Here is a 25273-nt window from a genome sequence, read left to right as displayed (position 1 = left end):
TTTTCAGTTGCTCATAACTTATTGAATAATGTGAGTATAAACGTAAAACCTATACCATTATCCTTAGAATTGAACATTCTTTCAAATAAAAAAAAACTTATTTTCTGTGTTGTGTGCTCCTTTAAGTATTTCAAAAATATAAATTATTAGTAATTACTGTTAGGATAGGTTTGCCAACTGAACTTTGAATTCTTCATAATTATAACTTATATGAATATAAGATTTATACGTATATAGACTACAAGATTTAGAATTAATAATAGTAATATCGAGTTCAATATATATAAAAAAAAAAAAGCAAAAACGATATTTGCAATTTTTTTATGTTATGTTTATTGTTTATTTTTAATTATGATTAATGATATATTATGTTTAATGATTTTAGATTTTTTTCGTTTTCTTTTTTTTTATTATTATTTTCGGTTATAAATAACATTTTGAAGCCCTGCTCTTAACACGACGAATTTCGATAAACGATTTCTATTCTGAGTTGATCAGATTTTCGTTATTCTTTATATTTTTGGTTCATAGTTCATACCTAGCTATTCTAATAATAAGATAGTAGTTAATTATACGACCAAAATTATAATTTTAAATTTTTATCTTGTAGTAATACCAATGCTAGTTGTATGACAACTACGCAAGTAGATTTTAACTGCATAAGTATGGTGCAATTATTGAGAAAGCTATTATACCGTATGATTCAGAGACAACTGAACCGATCCAGCCTATATCTAATCTAACCCATACATGATACCTACATCCTAAATGATACTACAATTTTATGCAATAATAAAAACAACATGTACTATCTATAATACAATAGTATGGTTATTGGTTATCCCATACAAATTTAAACAAGCATAATGTTCCAACCCGTATCAGACTTGGACCTTGATACAAGTTGGTACATAAAAAAACACATTTTGATTTATATAGATTTTTTTTTCTTCAAAATCTTGGATATTATACACTAACAAAGAATGTAATTATAAATTAATTCTTATAATTTATAACAATATTCATTTTTTTTATTCAATATATTTTTTGAGATCAACAACACATTATAAAAATATAACTATTTTTAAAGAAAAAAAAATGTGGAAACTAAATTAATATTCATGTCTTTTTCTTTGTCATTGATATAATTTAATCTTCTTTGGTAGCTACCATTGGAAATCGTACAACACGTAACTCTGTGCCATAATCACATACAATACTGTCCGATAGTGTTAACAGTTGAGTAACAACATTACAATCAGAGTCTCCTAAACTAAACACTTTTACTGGTTCTCCAGTTTGCACATCCATAATAACTATAGAACCCTGAAATTGTAAAAACAATGTTATTTGCATAAAATGTTCAACTTTTTAAATATCACATTAAAAAACTACCTGTTTAGAAGTAATAAGCAAATTATGTGTTAACATCGCCAAATTATAGCAGTAGACATTGCTCTGTATAAAAAAAATTAATGATGAAAATAAAACTCAATGCATTGTCAAAAATAAAATATCTTACGATTTGAATACTATTAAGTTGGTGACCATGAAACCTATCCCACACACAAATTTTATCATCTTGACCAATGCTAATAACATAACTAGCTGAACATGTTATACCTAAAACTCCTCCATCATGACTTTGAACTGTATACATGCATGTACCTAGAAGTGAAATATACTAATTAGTAATTACTAATAATTCCAAATACATATCAATTATATTGTTAAATATTATTTAATTTGTATGATATAATTTATTATTTACAAACCAGTAACTAAATCCCATACACATAACATTCCATCTTGACTACCAGATGCAGCCATGTGAGGATTTACTTGATCAATAAATAAACACGTTATTGGCCCATAATGGCCATGTAAGGTATATAGTAACTGTCTATCTTCGATTCTAAATACCTACAACACGTAAATAATTAACATAAAATATTAATTAGTTGTTGATAAGTTCAGGGGCGGGGACTGAGAAAACATTTTAGACTAAGAAATCAACATTTTGATCGGCCTCATCATTTCTTCAACCAAAATGTCTGAAAATCCAAGTGGCTCAATGTTCATCTGAGGGTTTTATTCAAATTGTATAAAAAACAATTTAAGATTTTCAGTATTTATAGTTATTTTCATATAATAAATATTATTTATTATAATTCATCAATATATAATATTCATCTATATTATAGAGAATGAGTAGTATTTTTTTTTTTTTTTGGTACTATATTGATATTAACATTAGATACACACGTGAGATTTACAATAATTAATAAAACAAATTTTATAACCTTATTTACTATACTGGGCGGATTTTTTTTTGTATTATTTATTTTTCAACTTTTGTAGTTATGTATACTGAAAAGATTGTGAAATCAGTGTTTTTCGGTCTGATTTAGTTCAAAGTTATAGCTATTTGAAGATAGTCATTTTTATGGTACCTATTGGTAAACTACCTCAATATCTTTGTTTTTATTAAGAACAAATTGTTATTGTTCAATGGGAATGATAGCAATTCGATAAAATTTAGTACATAGTTAAAAAATTACATGAATCAACTCTTTTTAGCTCGATTTATAAAAATTATATACGGGTTAAGAGGATGTGGCACCTGTGTTGTCCCCGTCTTAAACGTGTATGACATAGATTATTTTACTCTCAGTAGATCACGTTTATATTATAAATGGTTGTTTTATATCATTAATGACTAATCATTGAACAGAAACCTAAAATCAATACTAAAAGATAATAATTGGTTGCACCATGTCGTGTTGCAATAAGTGACTACTGCAGTACGGAGGCATATGTAACAATAACTTTTATAAGATTATAAATACTTAAAAAAATGACTGAACAATTTGGAAAAATTCTGGTTCCACCAATTTCTTTAGTGCACAAAGACATCAAATATGTATAGCAATAATTAGAAAATACAGTAAAACTTAAAAGGTAAGTAAATTATTGTGTCAAGCGAGCAAATTTTACACATATATAATAGGCAATTACAGTGTGCCTGGCCCAATATGTCACTCGTCTTTTTTCAATTTCCCATTGCTTAATGAATAATGCAAGTATAAATGTTACATAGATGTTAAAACAATTCTTAGAATTGAACATTTTGTCAAATTGAAAACTTATTTTTTGAGTTCTGTGCTCCTTTAACATAAAGAAATACTAATATATTTTAAAATTGTTTAATAGGGTTACCAACCTTAAGCATGTGATCTTGGCTACCAGTAACAATGTAAGCGCCATTAGTTTCAAGAACAGTAACTGGTTGATTATGTGCCTTTAAAGCTTCTATATGAAGACAACGCACAGTATCGTTGGATGATTTTAAAGTATGAAGAGACGAACCTATACTTCTCGTTCGTACATGTTCTACAGTAATAAATACATATTGTTTGATTATAATAAATAAATTTAAAACAAACAAAATATTTATTCTAATATATTTACTTCTAAGCGAGAAATTAGTTTTAGGTTTTTCTATAGATTCTCTCAAGGTTGATTCACTAAAAATATCAAGCTTGAAGAATTCTAGAGACCCATTCAACCTTACAGCAACTACATATTTATTGATCAGTTTAATTGCTGTAAATCCATCATTTATGTCTCCTTGCCACATACACTAAAGTTATTATTTTTAAATAAAAAAAAATATTCAATAGTAATAGTTTAACATTTAATGTCATACTTTAAGTATCCCTTTGTACATATCCCAAAATTGCAATGAACCATCAGCACAGCCCAGAACAACAACATTTTCATTACAATCTACACACCATATCTGGGAATTGACACAGATCTCATTTTCAGAAATCTTTTTGGATCGATTTTCCCGTTCGTTTTGGTCTAAATTAATAGTATGTTTTGCTTTGTTCTTATCTTGACTTGCCATATCATAATTAGTGTTTTCAATAGCGATCACATTTTTACACCTTGCACATAACCTTAAGACAGTTTGTTAGATAAATATTATAATCAATTTTATTAAATAAAAATTAAGTCTTACGGTTCCATATTTTTAAAAGACTCTAAAAAACCATGATTAGACATAGGATTTGAATCAGAAATAGAGTTTTTAAAATCATTTGAGAAGTCTTCGGATAAATTTAATTCTTCTGTATCTTCATCACTAGCATTGTTTGGATTAGACCTTAAACAAAAATAAACTTATATAAAAATATATTTGTCTCGTTTTAACAGTAAATAATATCATAGTTAAAATATATACTTTAAAAAAGAGGTCAACAAATAGTGGCTCCCAGGCGATATGCAACTCATGGACAAATTTTATATAGCCCGTAAACAACAAATTTATACCTTAAATTATTATTTTTTATGTTAACTAAATTAGGTTTTCATTTTATTTTTTGATTTTTATTTTACTTTTTTTGTTAAATAAGTACATTGAATTTTGATTTCTTTCAAAATTATTAATGTGACCCGCCAAAGGTATTAATTGGTGACCCCTGCTTTAAAGTGTTGTTCATCCAGTTCAAAAATTTCAGGTTTAATCCAGAGCCAGATTTAGGAAATAATATAATATGGAGGAGCCCCACATTTGGTAAGTAATATCATATTTGTGCAAAATGATTACCTTATTCACTTAATAATAAGCAACAACTATACTGTTCCTACCCTACCATTAAAATATTTCATGTCAATTTATACTTTTGAATTTTCTATAAAAATCAATGAGTTGGTTTAGTTAGTTTTAATTAAAATAAAATCAAAAAATATTAGTATAAAAAAAAAAGATAAAATTGCCTAACTGTTTTTACGAAATTTACCTATCAATGGTACTAATCAATTCACCAGTTAATGCATTCCAAACATTAATACAACCAGCAAGGCATGTACTAACAATAATATTTCCATAGGTAGCAATACATTCAATTGATTGTGTGTGCCCTTTAAATTCAATTGGAACTGCTTCTAATATAACCTGAATAAGAATTTAAATCTACAAAACTTAAATAATTTGAAATTAAACTATATTATAAACTATACATACTTGTATACCTGAGTCATGCTGTATATAACTCACATCATGGCTCCACCCAGCTCTCCATTCAGCATAGTTACGACTACAGACACATCGATACAACATTATCAATGTATAGACTAGCACCAATATGCTAATCAAACATAGAACGGCAATTAATATTAATTCTGATGGTGAAGTAGGTATAAAAGGCTCGGATGATTTATCAATAACATTGATGTCTTTTCTACTTTCTAGTGGCGCTACTATATGAGTATCTAAAATAAATTATAATGCATATTTAGCAACAATTATTTTTAATCTTAACAGCTGTAATATTATGAACAAACCAACAAAATCAAAAGGGTCAAGAGCAGCAGCAAATGACTTCCAATGGGATGGAAATGATTTATCTGCATCGTTTAGAGATTCACGTAATGACATTGCTTCCTCTGGTTTCACAGAATGAGCCACATGTATAGGTTGTAATACAGACACATAGGATCCAGCAATACTCATGTTATACATGCCTAATAAAAATTGCCAGTTATACCAAGAGAGTCTAGGCCAATGGGGCCATTTTTCTGCATTTAGAAGTTGCACATAATATGGTAAATCATTTTCTTGAGATTGATTAGCCTTACATAAAAATTATAAAATTAGTTATAAGACATATCACCTAAAGTAATGATAATCATTTATTTATTAATAAAACACCTTTTTGTTAGACTGATGTTCTTGTTTTACAGTAAATCTAGCTTTGTTTTCAATTATAACAGCCCTCCGACCCTCTTCCCATGCAAGAGGAAAATGAATATTAGATCGTTCTTGAATATATGGTTCCTCAATAGTTACAGATTTTCTTAGATCAAAAAACTCTTGAACAGTTTCTGTGTTATATATAATACCAGATATCCAAAATACCATAACAATCATTAATACTCGCTGAACTATTCTTGTATCTGCCCAAAGATATAGGAATCTTAAACGTTTAGATATTGGTCTGCGTCGGGGATCTTCTAAAGATGCCATTATCTGCAAACCATTCAAGCGTGGATGAGAAGCAGATTTTAACATCACACCACTACGACTTGAATGTTTTAATGCCGGAGGATTAGACTTTTGCATTTTATTGGCCAAATTAGTAAATGAAAACGGATAATATGTTTTTTGGTAAGTAGAATCTTCTACTGATTTCATATTTATTGATATGAGTGCAAGAAAAAAGAACATTTGAAAAAAGTAGTCACATAACAAACCCACTATGGCAAATATACAAAATTCCTAAAAATTTGATTCAAAATTAGATATAAAATGAAAATGTTAAAATATAAAATCACATTACTTGAATTGATGAAACAAAAGTCAATAATCCACCAGTTAAAATAGTAACTTCTATTAAAAGATTTTGAGTTATGGCCCATCCTTCTTTACTTAAACCTTGGGCCAATCTTATTTTTACATCTAAATTTGGTGCTGTCGAACCCACTGATTTTATTATGATCAACATATTTTCTAGACCAACAACAATAACTAAATAAGGAAATACCTAAAAAGTTATATAAATTTAATATTGTAAAGGAAAATAATATAAATTAATATAAAAATATAAATAAAATTACCATTTGACTTTGAATATTTATAGTAAAATCTAATCCAAATAAAAAACAAAGCCCCATAGTTGTTAAAAGAGTAGATACAACCGTGAAAACAGCTCCAAAACTAATTCCAACCTAGAATATAAAAATAGTTTGATTTAAATTATATAATATAAAATGTAAAATAAATAAATATTATACCTTAGAGATAAATATATCCATTTTTTTAATAGAGTAATAAATGTACCCAAATAAAAGCATATAACACGAGAGTAAAAAAAATATTGTTTCATAATTTATTTCTCCAGGATAGTAAATATGTAAAGTTGACGTGTCTGAAAGAATTTGATTTGATTTAACATGAACAGGGTAAATTTGTTTCAAATGAGTTTTCAATCCTTCTATGTACCTATATTTAAAACATGTTTATGTTATTACTTATTAGTTACTACATAATATTTTTTTATTAAAATTGTTGTAATAATAAAAATAAAAAAAATTATCTTTTAATTCATTTTATAAGGTTATGCCTTAGGTATATCTATTAATAACTTATTTTAATAATAATTAATATTTTATAAAAAAGTGATTTACGGTGGTACAAGTTGTTTCATAAATATTGTAATAGCAAATTGGACAACTCTTTGTCGAGGATGTACAGAATATCTTCTAATTCCGGTTTCTTTAAGTGGCATACCAAATAATAATTCCGGGATACTTATTTTAATATGAGATGGGCTCTGAAAAACAAAAGGTGCCATAATAAAATAAGTTATACAATATACTATAAAATAATACATACCTGATAAGTAAAAATTGTTTTTTCAATGCTACTATCAGTACGGAACTCTTCTAAATCTTGATGCCACAGATTAGTTGGTGCTACAATTAAACAACTGAACTCTGGCAATGTCTTTATATCAGAATTAATGTTTTCTATGTGTAGACAGACATCATTTAAAGAAATTCTAATGAATAAAACATATTATTTTAATTTACAAATAATATTCAAGATTTTTTTTTAAATAAGTACTTGTTATCTAATTGATAGTTTCTAATGATCTCAACTAATTTGAACGATTCAGCTAAAGGACCTCTGAAGGCGTCTGACCAAACTAAATCATCCAACCATGGGGTTACCATTGATCTCATAACTATCTATAGAGAACCACAAAATAATATAATTAAAAAAAAAAAGATTTTAAATTTAAATAGCAGTATATGAATATGAGACTAGGTTATTTAAAATGGGTTACTTGTTGAATATACACACTGGGTTGTCCATTAAACAATCGATTTGTTATATTATCTGGCTTATAAGTAGGTGATATGGTTGATTGTACTACATTACTAAACAATGGCAATCCAAACAGTGATAAGCTAAAAAAATATAATTTATTACACAAATTATAATATTATTATTACTCATATGAAATATTGTTTAAAATTTTGATGAATTAAGTTTAACATTAAAAATGTAACAAAAAGCAACACCTGTTGGGAATATATTAGCTTTTTTTTTTAATAAAAATATTTCCAAGTTTTACTTATTTCATAAATAAATAAGTATTTATAAAATTGTTAATTATTTTAACGTGTTATTACTCTGAATAAAGAATGATTATTCATAATAATTTAAAAATAAATGTAAATCAATTACCTGCATACAACAACAATTACAGTAGAAATTGTTAATGAAATGATGGGATGAGAAGCACAGAACAGGCCATAGGAGTAATACAACTGTGACACTTTATCTGGAAGACGCCTGGGCACGGCTGAATTCGTCCAATTCGGGTCACCCATTTTTTGTAAGGAATCTGCAACATGTGTTTTGATGATTAAGTGAACACTCAAGAAGTTTGCAGTTTAAAAAAAAAAATAATAATGCTTTACAATGTTCATGTGTACATCTTATAGATGGTTAAGTCAAACAACGACTAAACCCAGCGCATAGTTAGTAGCAGCTAGTCGACATTGATTGTTTATTAAACAGTTGGTAGAATAAAATGACATTAAAATGTTATATTGAGTTCGATCCTGATCATCTCGTACAAGCTGTAGCAATCGGTCACTTTACTTGGTATGCGTTATCCAACTACCTACTATAATATAGAAAATATATCAAATACGAACATTAATACACCGAGGATACAAATGAAAACGTAGATGTTAAACGAATATACGACGAACGTTATTTGTAAAATAAAAGGAATAATTATAGAGAAAAAAACAATAAAACTTCAAATCACGGTCTTTAGAGTTTAGACTCTACCACGCTGTTGTAAATTTGTAATTCACATATTATTACCTTGCGTGTTATGTCAAACGACTATATAGCAACATTGTAACAATAATTAATTAATCTTCTTGGTATGCTTATATCATAGAAATATACAAGTTACAAGTAGGTACTACGACTGTACTAGGTATATCGTATATTAACTGAATTTAATAATGTAATAACCAATATTACCATAAGGCTACATAGAACATGCCGTCATCGTCACTAAACATTACTCATTAGAACAACGTGATACTGATAACAGTGATAACAGACATTTCTAACAACGGATTATATTATAGTCCCCAGACGCGAGTTGTAGATACTGGATAGTGAACTTGTTGCTTGCAGATTGCAGTTACGAGTTCACCAAATGATGACTGTTGACGAGGTGAATAGGAGATGATCGCCGGTCACAAGTCCACGGGGTGTGCAACTTGGTGACTCAGTGTCTCAGTGACAGGATTACTGGAGTATGCTGTTGCTTCTTACTCTAATGCCGTTGTGACTACGCATTACGCACTACGCACTACGCATTACGCACTACGTCACGCAGTTATAGCGTATCTAGGATTTTTTCAAGGGAGGATATCCAATTTTTAATAGTAATTCAGTATACACATGTTATATTCGTATTATTATATACATGTTGTATTGTGTACAAAATTTGGTCTCCGGGGGGATATGATCCCCATACGCCCATACGCCCCCCGTATATACGCCACTATGTACGAGCATATTATATACTAGCAAAGTTAAAAGTATCTATTACATCAGACAGAGATATAATTAGTATGCTATACTAATGCTATAGCATGCTATAGTAGTATACTAATTAGATTCCATAGTATAAAATATAAATCCACCTTGGTCTGTGGTCACTATAATTGCCAATTGGCAAGATAATTTAGGCGCTGTCGCCTATTGTTCCAAACTATATTTATTCCAAATTGCATTTGTACCATTGGATTTTTATTACACATTATATTTTTCAAATGTAAAACAAATGTTTATTTGAACAACTGTAATTTGAAATACATTGGTTAGAAGTGTTCATGGGCGTTTTCATGGAAGTGGGATGGGGGGTAAATCGCCATGACCTTTTTTTAGTGATAAATTTCCTCCCCCCACGACCACTTTGCAATTAATTTGTATCCCCCCCCCCAAATGAAAAATCTTGAGAACGCCTCTGGAAGTGTTAGAACCATGAACAAAGAATTATTGAGCGATGGCCCATGGACCATGGTTAGAACAATCAATTATGGGAATAAAAATAAATGTTATAATTATATAATTAAATTTAAAGGAATTTTATTGTAATATCCAATAACATGCACAATAAAACTAGAACTATAATATAAAATAATTTTTGTTAAATCAAAAAAATTGCGAACAATTAGCATTTTTGAATGGAATTCGCGTATGGGTGTATAACTCGTAATAACACCGTATTTATTTTTGTTTTAGTATTCTACAGATTAATATCTAGAATATTTTAAAAATGTCGTTTTCGGATCATCCATAATTTCCGAATGTATTACTCTGATAGTCTGATGTAAACGTAACACGGCTTTCGTGATTGTATAATTTAGTTATTGTCAATACTCAATGGGCAATCACTGGACAACGCATTTAGATGAGGCATGTACTCATAAAGAGGTAAAATTTACAAAAACAAAATTTTTAGAAATTATTTTTTTGTTTTTGTCTTTATACTATGTGCATAATAAAGCTACCAAATAGAAATATTATTGAAAGATTAAAAATATAAGTTTTGAGCTAGATGTACCTATCTTGTTTGCAATTTTTACCTGGGTATTTCATCTTAAGTTGTTATAAAAGTACAAAAACATTAAAATTTTTATAACCAAGGATTAAAAATTTAAAGCAAGGTTTGGGTTTCTCATAAGTGTTTCATAGTTTAACCAAAAAATCTTTTTTACATTTTTTATTTATACAATCTTTAACATTATTTATACGATAGATAATATGGGGGGTAAAGTATACAGGAATGGAAGGCATGATAGAAGGGGGTTCAATGACTACTACCTACTTTATTACAATTAGCTTCCATAATTAGCAATATCAAATCGTAATATTATGCAATTAATTGTTTAAATAAATTACCAAAAAATCTAAAAATTATATAAATATTGTTTTTTTCTTAATAGATATTTTGAGTTTAAATTTGGACAAAATTAGATATTTAAACGGAAAAAAATTATTTTACTTATTTCTTTTTTATATTTTTCATGAAAATTATAATTAAAATGGGCTGACAGACGGTCTTGGTATTAATAATACCGTATTATTAGTACCCATGTGGCATGTCATATTTGCCATTTGGTACAAACTACTGTCTACAATCAATGCAATTATATGAAATAAACTAACATTGAAATAAATATATTGAAACAATGCCTTGAACAAAAACAAATTTGAAGTTAAACTGGACATCCTTTTGCACGAAACTTCATGAAATTAAAAAAAGACGTATTCATACGTATGGTCACTTCTCACATACCTTCCTAGAAGTTCGACTCTAATAAAACTCCGGATCGAGCCACACGCAATTCACTTACGGCTACCTAGTTTGTAAAAATGACCCTCCCACCATACGTCCATCATGCGGTACCCTTCACAGTTCTCTCGATTAAGCGTGGTGAACGGGGTGTCATGAAACCTAGGCGCTATGGTGGACATTTTTTTGGGGGTGGGGTGGTTAGAATGTTGGATACAATATGGTAATCAATAACACAAAACAAAAATTAAAATTTTAATATTTAGTCACATAATAATTTATTGTATTCTATTAATAATAAAAAAAAAAAAACAGGTAAGTGGATGTCGCTCTGCTGTACAGTAGATTACAAGTGGGTCATTGTATAATGGTTGTATTAGACTTGAATTCAATGATATAATATCATTGTATAAGAAAAACGATTCTGAGCGGAGACGGTTTGTCAGTCTGGATATTTTATATTTTGTTATTATTTATTTTATCGTGTAAGTTGAATTAATATTAAAATATTATAATTTATCATTCGTTTCTATGGTGATATACAAAGCGTTGGAAATTAAAATGCCATTTTTAGCGTTTTTTCGTAATTTTCCGGTGGTTTTTCCCGTGGCATTAAATAACTGTTAAGAAAATCGAAAAATGACCTCTCTAAAGTACCATCTTGATCCAATTTACTAAAATATAAGGTACTATATTATGTTGAAATCGAAACACTCCTTCTGAAAGAAATTTTGTATACAGGATATAAAAATAAAAAAATAAAATAAAATAAACACTCGCTCCGCTCAGAATCTAAAATTTGGAAGAGGTAGTCGCAAGTGGATTAAAAAATTGTGGAACAATTAGTCGTTGGAATATATATTTCTTGGGACAAATGTACATTTTGAATATCAATTAAATTTGAACAAATTGACTTCAAAACAACAACTATTTTTTTTTTGAAGGTACAACTAGTAGACAGCGCCTATTGAAAATAGCATAGAATATAGTGAATAATGATCCGATTCCATTTAGAATTTCATTTAGAAGATCATAATTTATTAAGAAGAACTTCTCTACATCGTGCATTAGACCATTCGTACCATTCGTACAATCGTACCCAATACCTATTATCACCACCAGTAATCTAAGACCGTGATCACTAGACCACTCATCGACTCGTATTATAGTACTAATCGTATAATAGTATTATTCATTATTATTATTATTATCGCCGAAGTAATAATAAGGTATTTAGAGTTAGTGAAAAAAAAAAATAAAATAAATAATAATAATAATTTTCTTTACGGTTGCCAAAACCTATTAGTTTTAGTTATTGTGCGATATTTCTGTGTTCTGTCGACAAACAATAGAATTCGGTGACGTGATTTCGTTTTTGTAACCCAATCGTTTTTCAATTTGTATTCGGAAATAATTAGGTAGGCGCATTTTATTCCTTGTGTTTTCATTTATCGAACATTACACAGATGAATTAATTCACGGGGCGTAGCACTAACGTAAACATACAATTTTTGTTCAGGAATGTCCGACGGGGACGTGATCAAAGACAGCGTGGATAAGTTGGCGATTCACGATGACGACGAAATCGATTCCAACTACAAACCGCCGCCGGAAAAAACTATTGAAGAGCTCTTAAATGCTGACAAGGAAGACGCGAGCTTGCAAAAATACAAGGAAAAATTGCTTGGCGATGCTAACAGTGGGAAAATAATTTTTGGTAATTATAATTGACCAAAATTATTGGGAAGTGTATTGTGTCCAGTGGCGCACAACTTGGAGGGAGGCTGTGAGGCTTAGCCTCCTGACTAAGATTTAGCCTCCCAAATGTATCACTTATTTATTTAGTTATAAGTATATAACCCCATGTGGGTTATTTTAAATAAATAGTTTTGTAAAGTGGGCTGTACGGATTTTAACCTTAGTTGCGTCTATGATTGTATCTAGGTAATGATAATACATTATTATACATTTTATAACGAACGTTTAGAAAAAAAATTATTCAGTAATACCATTTTGCTATAACTTCTTTTATAGCCTTTCATATTTTAATAGTTTTTTGTAATCTAGGTTATTTAAAAATAAGTTTATACTTATTTCAATGTCTTTATATTTTCTTTAAAACGAATTAAATTATTTTTACAAATACCTTATACTTATTGGATCTTATTGTAACCTATATTGGAAACTTCAGTAGGTACCTACAATATTAAATATATTTTTTACCAAATTATATTATTCGTTAAACTTACTATAGTTTGAAAAATATTTTTTTTTTTATTAAAAATTAGTGACAATCTTGAATTAATTTTTAATATTAGGTAATCAGTTTAATTAGGTACTTAAGCGTAACATACCTATCAGTTATTTTACATTTAAAACTACCTAGCTTAAATTTGAATATAAGAATATGTAGGTAAATAGGTTCAGTTTAATTTAATTACTCAACACTTTTATAATACAATTTATAATTTACTACTAATGAAGGGTAATAAGTTTGAACATTCTAAGTGAATTTTATTTTTTTTTCTAGATGAAGATAATCCAAATAAAGTGATTGTCAAGAAATTAGCATTATGTGTTACTGATAGACCAGACATGGAACTTGATTTGTCAGGCGATTTAACAAATTTAAAAAAACAGGTTAATATTTTCTTTTAAATTTTAAACCCTTTTTGTAATATATTAAAAATATAATTACATTTTAGGTGTTCATTATAAAAGAAGGAATATCATATAAGATTAGAATAGATTTTATAGTACAACGAGAAATTGTTCATGGTCTCAAATATGTTCAAAAGACTTATCGTCTTGGTGTACCAGGTAATATTTTTAAATACACTTAATATAATAATACTTTAAATACCATGGATCACCATTAAATATTTTTGGAGAGACACTTAAGAAATCTAGAAAGGTTTCGGATTGTATGTTTATGTTTTTCCCAAGAAAGTTAAGGCAAAATTAATAAAAACCTCATTTAATGCACCATTAGAAAAAAAAATTTCCTTTGCGGGACAAATAAGTCATGCACAGGCCGCATGTTAACTACATGCCACCATTTGGTTACCTCTGTTATAATCCAAAAAAAATTGATAATTTGAATTCATAGTTAATAAATGTATGTTAAAATGTTTTTTTTTAAATATTTATATAATGACTCTTTGTTAATTAAAAATATATAATTTTTTTACATTTTTAAATTAAATACCTATTGTGCATTTTAAAATGTAGCCGAATAATTAAGAATTTAAAGGATGATAAAATATCTGATTAAATAAATGTTAAAAAAAAGGTGGGTAAGTGGATGTCGCTCTGCTGTACAGTAGGTTACAAGTGGGTCACTGTTATGGCTTTTCCTTAATTTTTCTTTTGTTTTTCACGGCGCTTTTGAAAACTACTGTGAAATTGTTACTTTTGACCCCCCAAAGTACCAACTAGATTCACTTTTCTATCAGAAAAGATACTGTTGAAGAAAATCCAAAGACTTTTACTGTCCTAAAAGGTGATGACAGACACAAAAAAAAAAAAACACACATCATTGTAAAATCAATACATTCATCGTTCCACTCAGAATCTAAAAAACTTAATATTGATTTTGTTAATAAAAATTAATCAAATTGCATTTCTTATGAAAATGCATAAATTTCAGTCTATGTCTTAATAATTATCAATATTATAACTAGCAGTTTAGATATGCCCAACACTACTGAAGTATATTACATATATTATCTAATTATTTTAATATTGTTTAATTATAGTATTCTAATAAACTATCAAAATGTATTATGATATTGTTTCAAATGTACTTATCATAAATTAAAATAGTAATATTACATCATTTTTTTATTTCACTTTGTTTTACTAAAATTATTATTATATTGTGTAGGTGTTGTATCTCGCACAATATAGATATATCCCTAAGTCTTATTAGTTATCAATTATCATACATTTGAAATATATTGAATGTATAAAAAAATACTCTCAATTTTTTTTTAATTTTTAAATGTTTCTATTTATTATATTATTTTTTTTTGAAAATCAACACATTAGTCATTTGGGAGGGGGTTATAACTATTGTACATATATTTTTTAACAGTAACATCAAAAATTAATGAGCAATGTGTCCTTACAAAAAAAAAAATTAGAGGTCATTTAAACATAGTTTAAATCATGTCATAGATAGTGAAAAAAATGTTTTTTTTTAAATTCTAATCGTGATCCAGAGCTTAGAAAAAATTTAAGCAACTCTGTATTTTATTGTTTATAATTTATTGTCATTTTCTATTATAATTATCAAAATTATTATTTTAACACATAAGTTTTATTATTAATATTAATTAAGACTACAGGCATATATAACCATAATCAACATTTTAAATTATTGATCAGTTATTAATGTACTAAATTGTAGATTCATTTATTTTTATAAGTTAGTTAATTTGGTACTAACAAGTTATACTGACTAATCTGATTGAAAAATAATCAATTCCCCTTTGTTTTATATTCAAAAATTTAGTGGATACTATCAATCCGTTCTACATTCTGAGTATGCGTACCACAGTTCTAGCCTTATAGAGTCAACAAGATAGTTTGTTCACCATTAGGTTTGACTGTCTCCAGAGTTTTAAATATTTGTTGACCAAAGTACAATTTTGCTTCATGATTGGATCCACAAACTTGAGTATTTGGTGAAAGATCATGTTCTCAGATGTCACAACATCTTTTTTGTTGTATTGTTTATCTCAGATCTGTGCCTATAGTAATCACTGAATAGAAAATTTGGAATATAGTTCACCATAAAAAAACCAATATATTATTATGTTTACTTTTAAGTCATAGGTAGTCACAGCGAGTCAGAAACTAATAAGTTTCATTTATTCTTTAATTACTAAAAGTAACATCTTATAACTGGGAAACTGTTATAATATGCATTTATTGTGATGAATTCTGCTGAGAAATTCATTATTTAAAATAAAAATATAGTATCTATTTATGGTTCATTTTTATTTGTTTTGCTGCAAAATAGTTTGAGGTAAACCAATCAATATTTTCAATATTAATTCATGCAATTTGTAATATGGTAACTTTTTTTAGTGGACAAAATGACTCACATGGTTGGATCGTATCCACCGAAGATGGAGATACAGAGTTATACAACACCAGCTGAAGATGCTCCGAGTGGCATGATGGCACGTGGCTCATACACAGTTCATTCTTTGTTTACGGATGATGACAAAAAGGAACATTTAAAATGGGAATGGGTATTCGAGATTAAAAAAGACTGGAAGGACAACTAATTTACAGGGAATTTGAAATATCAGTTATAAATTAAAATCATAAATTTATAACAATTTAATTACATAAACAAATGCTTTAATAAGATTATTTTCATTCATATTTTTCTTAGATATATAGATAATTTTAATTTAATAAGTCAATTCAATTTTTATTCGTATTATTATTATTATTATTTTTGTAATTTTCAATAATTGAACATTTCATGGTTATTTATAAATATATATATATTTGTAATTTTATATATGTATGTATAAATACTATTTTATTTAGACTACGTCTGATTTTGGTGCCAAAGTTTTAATTCGATCAAATTCTTTCTATCTGCTCAGGTCTCTAATAAGTTTTTCAAAAAGTTATGTTTACTTAATATATTTGGGGACCGTGGGATTTCAATCGAACAATATAATTAGATTTTATTATTTTAACATCACTTAAAAATTTAATATTGTATTTTCGTGAAAGGAAAATTAATTTTTTATTGTAATTTTTTTTATACCTCATCGTACATAATTGTATTCATATTCAATTACATTCATAAGTTTCTAAGTGTATGTAATAGATCAAATAATAAATCATTATTCAAATATAAATATTTTTTTATTGTTTTCAAATTGCAAGCTAATACTAGTTATAAATTATATAAATAATAATTGTGATTACATTGTTTCTGAAAAAAAATTAAATTGTAGATAGAAAAATGTAATTTCTAAAGACATAATAATTTTTTTAATGAAGCGGCATTAATGTTTTTAAATTTCTTCTACTTTAAATATAAATTAATATAACTGGTTTTATTTTCATCTTATTATTAAAATAGTAAATATGTCAAAATTAATGTTATAAAAAAAATATTTATGTATCATTGAAATGAAATAATATCATTTATTATTAGTGGCGACGTCTATCTCTATCTCTTCTGTCATGTTTGTGGGTTCGGCTGCGACTACGACTACGTGAACGATGTCTACTGTGGCGGCTACGTGACCTGTTGATGCGTAAACACAAAACATATATTAATCATAATTTCATAATATAAAAAAAAATTACCTAGACCGCCGGTGACGGTCATTTCGATCTCCACTTCTAGACCGGTGACTTCTTTTATCATCTCGTTTATAACGCTCTTGTTCATCAAATTTACGCCGAGCTTCATGTCTTTCTTCATAATTTTTCTACATTAAAGAATTAAATAATTTTTTTTTTTGAATTTTTGAATTCTTAATAACTAGTCTTACTTCAAGTTCTGATAGTTTTTCTCTTATTTTAATAAATCCTAAATGTAATTTTCCTCCAAAATGGTCAGCTAATCTTCGATCGTTATCATGAATACCTAAATAAGCTGAACATACATCACACACCCTTAATTTTTGCTGTTGATAACTGCTTACAGGCATAGAATTTCTATAAGTATCTTCCGCTTCTGATTTTTTTTTACGCAGATCCTCAATCTTTTATCAAAGAAATATATTTACATAATATGTATAAATATTTTATAAAAAAAAATATGTAATATTCAACATACTTCTCCCATCAACTTTAGGCTATCATCTACTAAACCTTGGGCACCCAATTCTTCAGCTTTGGCCAATGTTTGACCTATCTTCTCCGCTAACTCGTGAACAGCATTGGCTTTTTCAGCTACTTCAGCAGTAAGTTCTTCCTGAGTTTCTAATAGTCGTTTTCGAGCTGCTTCAGTCCTTCGGTCACAATCACTAATAAATGCTTGTAAATGTTCAGTAGCCTAGAGAAAATAATAGATGATTAGTTATTTCTAATTAATATACATTTATTTAAAAATGATAAATTATTTCATCAACTTACATCTACATCATAATAGTGATCAAACTTCTGTTGAGCTTTTTCAAAATCTGCTCTTAATGCATTATCGTGTATTTTTGGACACTCACCAATGTCCATGCGCTGAAATAATATAAAAGTTTAATAATACATCAAACTAACCAAAACGGAAATTAAGGATTTACATGGAATAATATCAGGTTGACCTGGAAACATGAAAATATACACAATATAGGGAAAATAGCATTATATCAATTAATGACTTACGTATCGAGTACTTAACAACCTCAAAACTTACACTTGCTCACTCTTAGAAGATACATGGCCTGAATGAATTATGTTAAATAAATATAAATAATATAACATAACATTAAGCAACAAAATATAATTAATGTATTGTAACAGATAGCTCTGTCGTTGTCTCAAAATTGTTTGACTTACAGACAGACGACCATTTACAATTTGCTCACCGACATTGAAGCATTGATGGCGAGCATCTTCCCCATCTTTGTATCATTGTCTTGAAACGAATCAAAACACAATTCGTTTTTGACTATTCCTAGAGAGGGTGACAATAATCAGGATTAAGAGTAAAACATTCGCATTCAAATAGACGTAATTAACTGAGTTGATGTACGTACTGTCTTCGATGAAACTACATTTTCAGAATAATTTTGGTAGATAATACCGATTTGTAACTTAGAGATAATTATTAACTACTCACAAAAGATTTGTTGATATCATTGTAGGCTTTGTAGATAAGTTCTTTTTAAAAGTAGTGAACAATATAGAAATCAAAGAAAATTTACCCTACAACTAATTGTAAAAAAAAATTACATTAAGGTTATGAATGGATTCCATAAGTTTATTTATTATATTTTTTACAAATTCAAAATTACCGTTGAAATAAATCTGTTATATATTATAGAATGTCTGATTGAAATTTAAATATTTTACTGGTAAATATATTATATTTATGAAGAAAAAGTTTGGTATTTTTATTTATTATTTATTCAGTGCTAGGAAGCAGATTTGTTGAACATAAAATATGCAATTAAAGTATTAAGTATGTATTATTTTTTTTAAATACAATTTTTATTTAAAATTCTAGTTTAATACTCAAACATACCTGACAGTATTTAAGTAAATTTAATAGTCATAATAAAATCACAATAATGGATATAAAATTCTTTTTTGATTTATTGTCAAAAAATGTCTATCCATACACAAAATAAAATAACTATTTTTAGAAATATAGTAAAAACATTTTATTTATGTCATAAAATATAAGTATCAGATTTTTGAGCTTGAGTTTAGATTTTGAAGAAAAGAATTTTAAAACTATAATTGACTTATAGCTAAGATTTTACTATTTATCATTAGGATTAGAACGCGGATTCATAAATGCTTAATAAATGATAATACGCATGCGAAAATTATACTAAAAAAAAAAATGTAATTCTTCATAAATCATAAACATATTTTAATAATTATGATATATAATATCAATGGTCAGAGATCTGAATTGATATTTTCTTCTTTTAGTATGTACTGATAGCTTAATACCATTTAAGATATTGTAATTGCTGGATGTATCCAGGAAATCTACATTTGTCTATATCAATTTTTTTCAGTATTAATAAAAAAACTATAGAACCAAGATTCGACTAATAATTTATTTTAAAATTCTTTGAAAATGTATAGAAAACACCTCTATACTTCTACAAAATTATGAAAAATGCAGTTAAAATTATAAAATAAAACCTTAAACATCCAAAGTTTGCACTAAAAAAGTTTCATATATTAAAATTGTATGCCAAGTTTTGTGCATACTTAGCATATATATCATACAATCAACTAAAGTAAAAATATGCATTTGCATACAAATCTGCGCTCTATTTATCACTTCATATAAAATATTAGAAACATAATTTTAGGATATGTATCTGCTTCCTAACTATTACATTTTATTAATTTTAATTTAACAACTAAAAATAAAAAATTCTCATAGAGAATATAAATCAAATATGTTGTTTAAGTCTAATTTTAACATTTAAAAATATGTTTTGATTAGTATACTAAATTAGTATAACCTATATTATATAGGCAATAATGTAATATTAACTTAATAATTAGTACCATTGATACATTATAATAATAATAATAATAATAATAATAAGAATAATAATAATAATAATATCCTTAGTCATAATAAATAGTTTGAGTTTGAGTTTATTCGGTTATTTATTGGATTTTCAACGAGAAAATATAAATTAACAATATCTTACATGCCATAAAATAACAAAATAAATTAAACATTTTTGTTCTTGATTATGTCTAAAAATTAATATTATTCAATGAACTCAATAATAATTGTTTATAAAATTAGAAATGATAGATTTTAGTCAGCAATATTCTATAGAATAATTACCTATATAATATAACTGTATGAATATTTAAACAATCTTTAAATGTTTTTTTCTCCCTAATGAAGAAAAAGTAAACATAATTAAAACCCCAAAAATTGTTTACTCACGTTTTTCTGGAAGTATTCCGTTAATTTATTATGACAAACTTAATTATTTTTATATAATAAATACTATAAGCTTTTACATAAAAGCACATATTAATTATAAGCTAATGAATATAATACAAATTGACCAACATATATAGAAATACTCACAATAATATGATGATTTTTTCAAGACTTTGATAATACTACCTACGTGTTAGTTATGTATTATTTATGTTTAAATAAAATTGGCTGTTACCAAAATGTTTAATCTGATAAAGGAGAGTGAATAATATTAAAAATTACCTATCAAATTAAATCTGAGAAACAAATAATGAAAATTGTTATAAGTGTACCTGAACCAATTTATTTAACAACATGCCAATTTTACATAAGCATTATATTTATTTTTATGTTTTATATTTTATTTAAACATAAAAACATTATTTATTACTTCATTAGGAACCTAATACGTTTTTTAAAAAAAATTAAATCTGACAAGTATAAATTAAAACATGAATTAGTAAAAAAAAGATTGTTTGGATTGCATAATTAGTAATTTTATACTATAAATGTATTTTATCATTTAACATTATTACTATATGCAAAAATGTATAAATATGAAATTTGTAACAAACTAAAGATATAGATAGAAACATTAGTAAGATTACTAAAAATGCAAGCAATGTTACACTATAGAGGATGATTTAGATAAGATTTACTCAGTTCAAACTCATGCTTAGATATTTCAGTATAGATAAATTACAATGGTAATTATAAGAAAATATTATATTTTATCCTAGAATCAAAGTATTTAAAGAATCAAATGTTACATAGAATATATCACAAATATTGTTTAAGTAACATATGATGGTAAGAATTTTTTTTTTTAGATCATAAAATATTTAGTAAAAAAAACTTTAAAAGAAAAGACAGAACAAAAATGTTCAGTCTTCAGACTTATTAATACTACTGGTTCCAATATAAACAAAAATAATATTTATGTATGGTCCTAAAAAATAAGTAGTATTTAATTTTATTATTAAGGTAATACTAGTAAAAAGTAATAACTAGCATGATTAATTTAATGAAAATATATTGAAATTGGATAGTTTTATGGATATGAGCAAATTTACCATCCCTAATTAACAATAACACATCACAAAATAATAATAATAATAATAATAATAATAATAATAATAAAATAACTGGATAGACATGCAATAATTAGTTTTTATTTTACAAACGTGTATTTATTACGTATTAAACGTGTCATTTATTTATGTTTTTATATAGTAATTATATTATTTGGCATAAGTTTTTATTAGAGTACTGTAGGTACATAAGATGATTCTAGGATATTTTATCCATGTATATAATGTTACACATGAAGCATTTAAATTTAAATAATACAATAACTTATTTAAAAAAAATATTAGTATGAAATCATTGACCAAAAGTTTTTATAATTTAAAGTTACAATACTGCACGTAGTATTCACTATATAAAAAAGAAAGAAAATGTCCTTTCACCAGAAATAACAATATGGTAACCACGTAATTGTAATAAAATATTGTTTGTGTACCAACAAATACCGTACTGCAAAGGTTTAACTATCGTAAGATACGATGAATAATAATTTTACTTGAGAGAAAACAAATATAATAATTTCTATGAAAACAAATTATTGTTTTCGGTGCAATTTTTCAACATATGTACAATGCAGGTACCTAAGATCATGTTTTTTAATTTAAACTGTTTTAGACTAATGTTTGAATACCATTATAAATATCATAATTTATTTTTGACCAAAATGGACTTTTGTTACGCTTCCTTTGTATTACAAAATGCATTTCATATATCCTCTGATATATCCTGATAGGTAATATTTATATTTTTATTTAATATTTGAGAAAACAATATTAACAGCTCAAAAATATCAATTGTTTAATTCAAATTGGTAGAATAATAGTAGGTCTATACTTACGGTAGATGCCAATATGTCATGAGGACAGCAATACAATAAGAAACTTTTACAGACTTTTGGATCATTGAACTGCACTTGATATCTACTTGTTTCCCCTGTAATCATTAATATTAAGGATAGAAAGATCCAAATAATTGAATAACAATGAATTTGAATGATTTGGCGTTTAGAAGTTACCGTTTCTGCCAGTGCCCATGAGCTGGTCCAACATGGCTCTCATTTGGTCGTGCGCGGACATAGTTGATGGGACGCCGTACCAGAGTTCTAGATTAGTATTTCAAATGGACAAAAAATAATTAACAGATATGTACCGGATACAGACTTAGTATGTGAATCAAAATTGGTGGTGTTAATTAAGTGAGAATTTTGAATTTGTAGTTAGTACTGACGACCATAACAAGGTAGAAACAAGTAAAAACGATAATATTGGAAATTTAACGTGTTAACACAGTTTAATAATTTAGAAGGCGAATTTGTGATGGTAAATAATCTTCAGAGGAAATTACACGAATGTTAAAATGTTTGACTTGCAGTGTGACCAACGAATTGATAGCGTACTACAACGTGGTTACCAAAACTAAAAAAGAGCGGGAGTTCAAAATATTTTAACGGATACGACTATAGACATAATGATAAATGATTTAGGACAGTAAGTCTATATACGTTATACAGGGTGATTCACCTAGTATGCTCCTTTCCTTTTTGTTCTTCAAAGAAGGCAGTTATTCAAAATCTGATTATTGGAATATTTATATATGTATACTTTAAGACCATATTTTCAAATTGTTGAGATTTTTGTGTTACTTAAAGAGTGTCCTATGGAAATATTAAACTTCTATTTTTCAAATGAGAATACCCCTTTTCAACTATAAATAAATTATACGGTGGATAATTTTTATGAAATATTTGACGCATCAGAAATTGTGCGGGTAGTTTTTGAGTTATTCAACTTTGTTTTCTAAGGATAAAAGGTCCATGGTAATAGGTTTATAAGATATGACCTATGGTGATTTGAAAATTGTAGTCATTAATCTATCAGTATTAATAGTTTATAAAAATGGCCTTAGTATAATAAACACTAGATAATATCGTTTTATCTCTATTTTATATTCATGTAAACCATTTTATATTTATATTTGTTATTATATAACGGGCACAAGGCCCAAAAGTTCAATATTACATTTTACATACATTTAAATAATCTAATATATATGGCAAATAATAATAATAATAAAAAAACAATAAACCTACGAAAATGTAATAATTATAGTGCATTTTTAAGAAATTACTTAAAATATTTAGAATAGGACGAATAGGTAAATAGGTACACAAAAATAAACACTAGTTGTAAAAAAAATAAAATGTTAAAAAAAAAACAGGAATAATAATAATTAATGGTCATTAAAATGTACACAAGTCAAAGAGAAAATTGAACAAACAACAAGGTACGATAACTATTGGCTGGATTCTGCGATTGTGTAAATATAAAATATGTAATTTCGTATTATCGTAATCAGTTAAACAAGGAATCGTTCCGCATTCGTATAAAACGGATTTGAGAGAAAATTCCATAGATAAATTTCCAACTATAAATCGACAATGGAATACACAGAAAAACACATTTTATAGAATTATAATTATTCCAAGTTGGCTAAACACAAAAAAGAAACTTATACGAATTTACTGTCCAACAATTTCATAAGGAAGGGGACAACTCATAAGCATGCCCAGAGTTTCTGGCAGGGTAGTCATATACAGAAGTAGGTACATAACACGTTAACACACATATTACGTATATACAGGGTGTCCCGTGAGGATTTACTCATTGCGATATCTCCTGAAATAATAGAGATATCGTAATTCTGTTTTCTTATTAAGACTCACAGAGGTAAGCACTACAAATAACTAATTTTTTATTTTTTTTTTATGTTTTGGTAAAAAGTTAAAAAATTTATTTTTTTAATTAATTACTTAAAAAAATATTGAAGATTGCCATTTTGTAGAGTTAATTTTTCTGAAAATATTGACGTTTCAACATTTTAATTTCATTAATTTCCTGATTTTTAATAATTTTTTTAATTAATAAGTAAAACGGCAAAAAACCGGTTTTTGTCCGGGCGGCGAGTCCCCCTCTACGGCTAATAGGTAAATCCTCACGGGACACCCTGTATAATATTCATATTCACACCTAGTTTATAAAAACTAATTTGGATGAGGTAACCTTATTTAACTACATTTACCATACTAAAAAAGTATTTTATGTTTGACCATCAA

General features: G+C 26.9%; 3 protein-coding genes across 10 annotated transcripts; 1 reads left to right on the top strand and 2 right to left on the bottom strand.

The window, feature by feature from the left end:
• Window positions 1–929: 929 nt before the first annotated feature.
• LOC100168369 (sterol regulatory element-binding protein cleavage-activating protein) lies at window positions 930–9384 on the bottom strand. 5 transcript variants are annotated; one of them, XM_001949570.5, is made up of 22 exons: window positions 9077–9384; window positions 8497–8705; window positions 8261–8420; window positions 7857–7980; window positions 7634–7758; window positions 7403–7568; window positions 7195–7340; window positions 6802–7009; window positions 6625–6735; window positions 6348–6551; window positions 5720–6286; window positions 5353–5641; window positions 5033–5280; window positions 4809–4963; window positions 4028–4171; window positions 3710–3965; window positions 3472–3643; window positions 3224–3393; window positions 1776–1923; window positions 1523–1668; window positions 1396–1458; window positions 930–1326 (listed from the first exon to the last, which is right to left on the bottom strand). In XM_001949570.5, the coding sequence occupies exons 3-22, from the start codon at window positions 8404–8406 to the stop codon at window positions 1150–1152; spliced, it is 3765 nt and encodes a 1254-aa protein (XP_001949605.1). In that variant the 5' UTR covers window positions 8407–8420; window positions 8497–8705; window positions 9077–9384; the 3' UTR covers window positions 930–1149. The 5 variants fall into 5 exon arrangements, with proteins under 5 accessions (XP_001949605.1, XP_003242913.1, XP_008180687.1 ...); XM_003242865.4 differs by lacking the exon at window positions 9077–9384 and adding an exon at window positions 8912–9065; XM_008182465.3 differs by lacking the exon at window positions 8497–8705 and having other exon boundaries at window positions 7874–7980; window positions 8912–9384.
• A 3236-nt stretch (window positions 9385–12620) lies between these two features.
• On the top strand, window positions 12621–17293 carry Rhogdi (Rho GDP dissociation inhibitor). The gene is given in 5 exon segments (NM_001135723.1): window positions 12621–12823; window positions 12925–13122; window positions 13936–14045; window positions 14111–14225; window positions 16500–17293. Coding segments are annotated over 4 exon segments (624 nt in total). The 5' UTR covers window positions 12621–12823; window positions 12925–12926; the 3' UTR covers window positions 16703–17293.
• Window positions 17282–23486, bottom strand: Luc7l (LUC7-like (S. cerevisiae)). 4 transcript variants are annotated; one of them, NM_001135724.1, is given in 7 exon segments: window positions 17282–17688; window positions 17751–17875; window positions 17939–18151; window positions 18226–18444; window positions 18525–18623; window positions 23000–23094; window positions 23177–23486. In NM_001135724.1, coding segments are annotated over 7 exon segments (909 nt in total). In that variant the 5' UTR covers window positions 23238–23486; the 3' UTR covers window positions 17282–17591.
• Window positions 23487–25273: the final 1787 nt, after the last annotated feature.

The sequence above is a fragment of the Acyrthosiphon pisum genome, chromosome A2 (genome assembly GCF_005508785.2).
Source record: "Acyrthosiphon pisum isolate AL4f chromosome A2, pea_aphid_22Mar2018_4r6ur, whole genome shotgun sequence".
Taxonomy (NCBI): domain Eukaryota; kingdom Metazoa; phylum Arthropoda; class Insecta; order Hemiptera; family Aphididae; genus Acyrthosiphon; species Acyrthosiphon pisum.
This window is presented reverse-complemented; position numbering and strand designations above follow the sequence as displayed.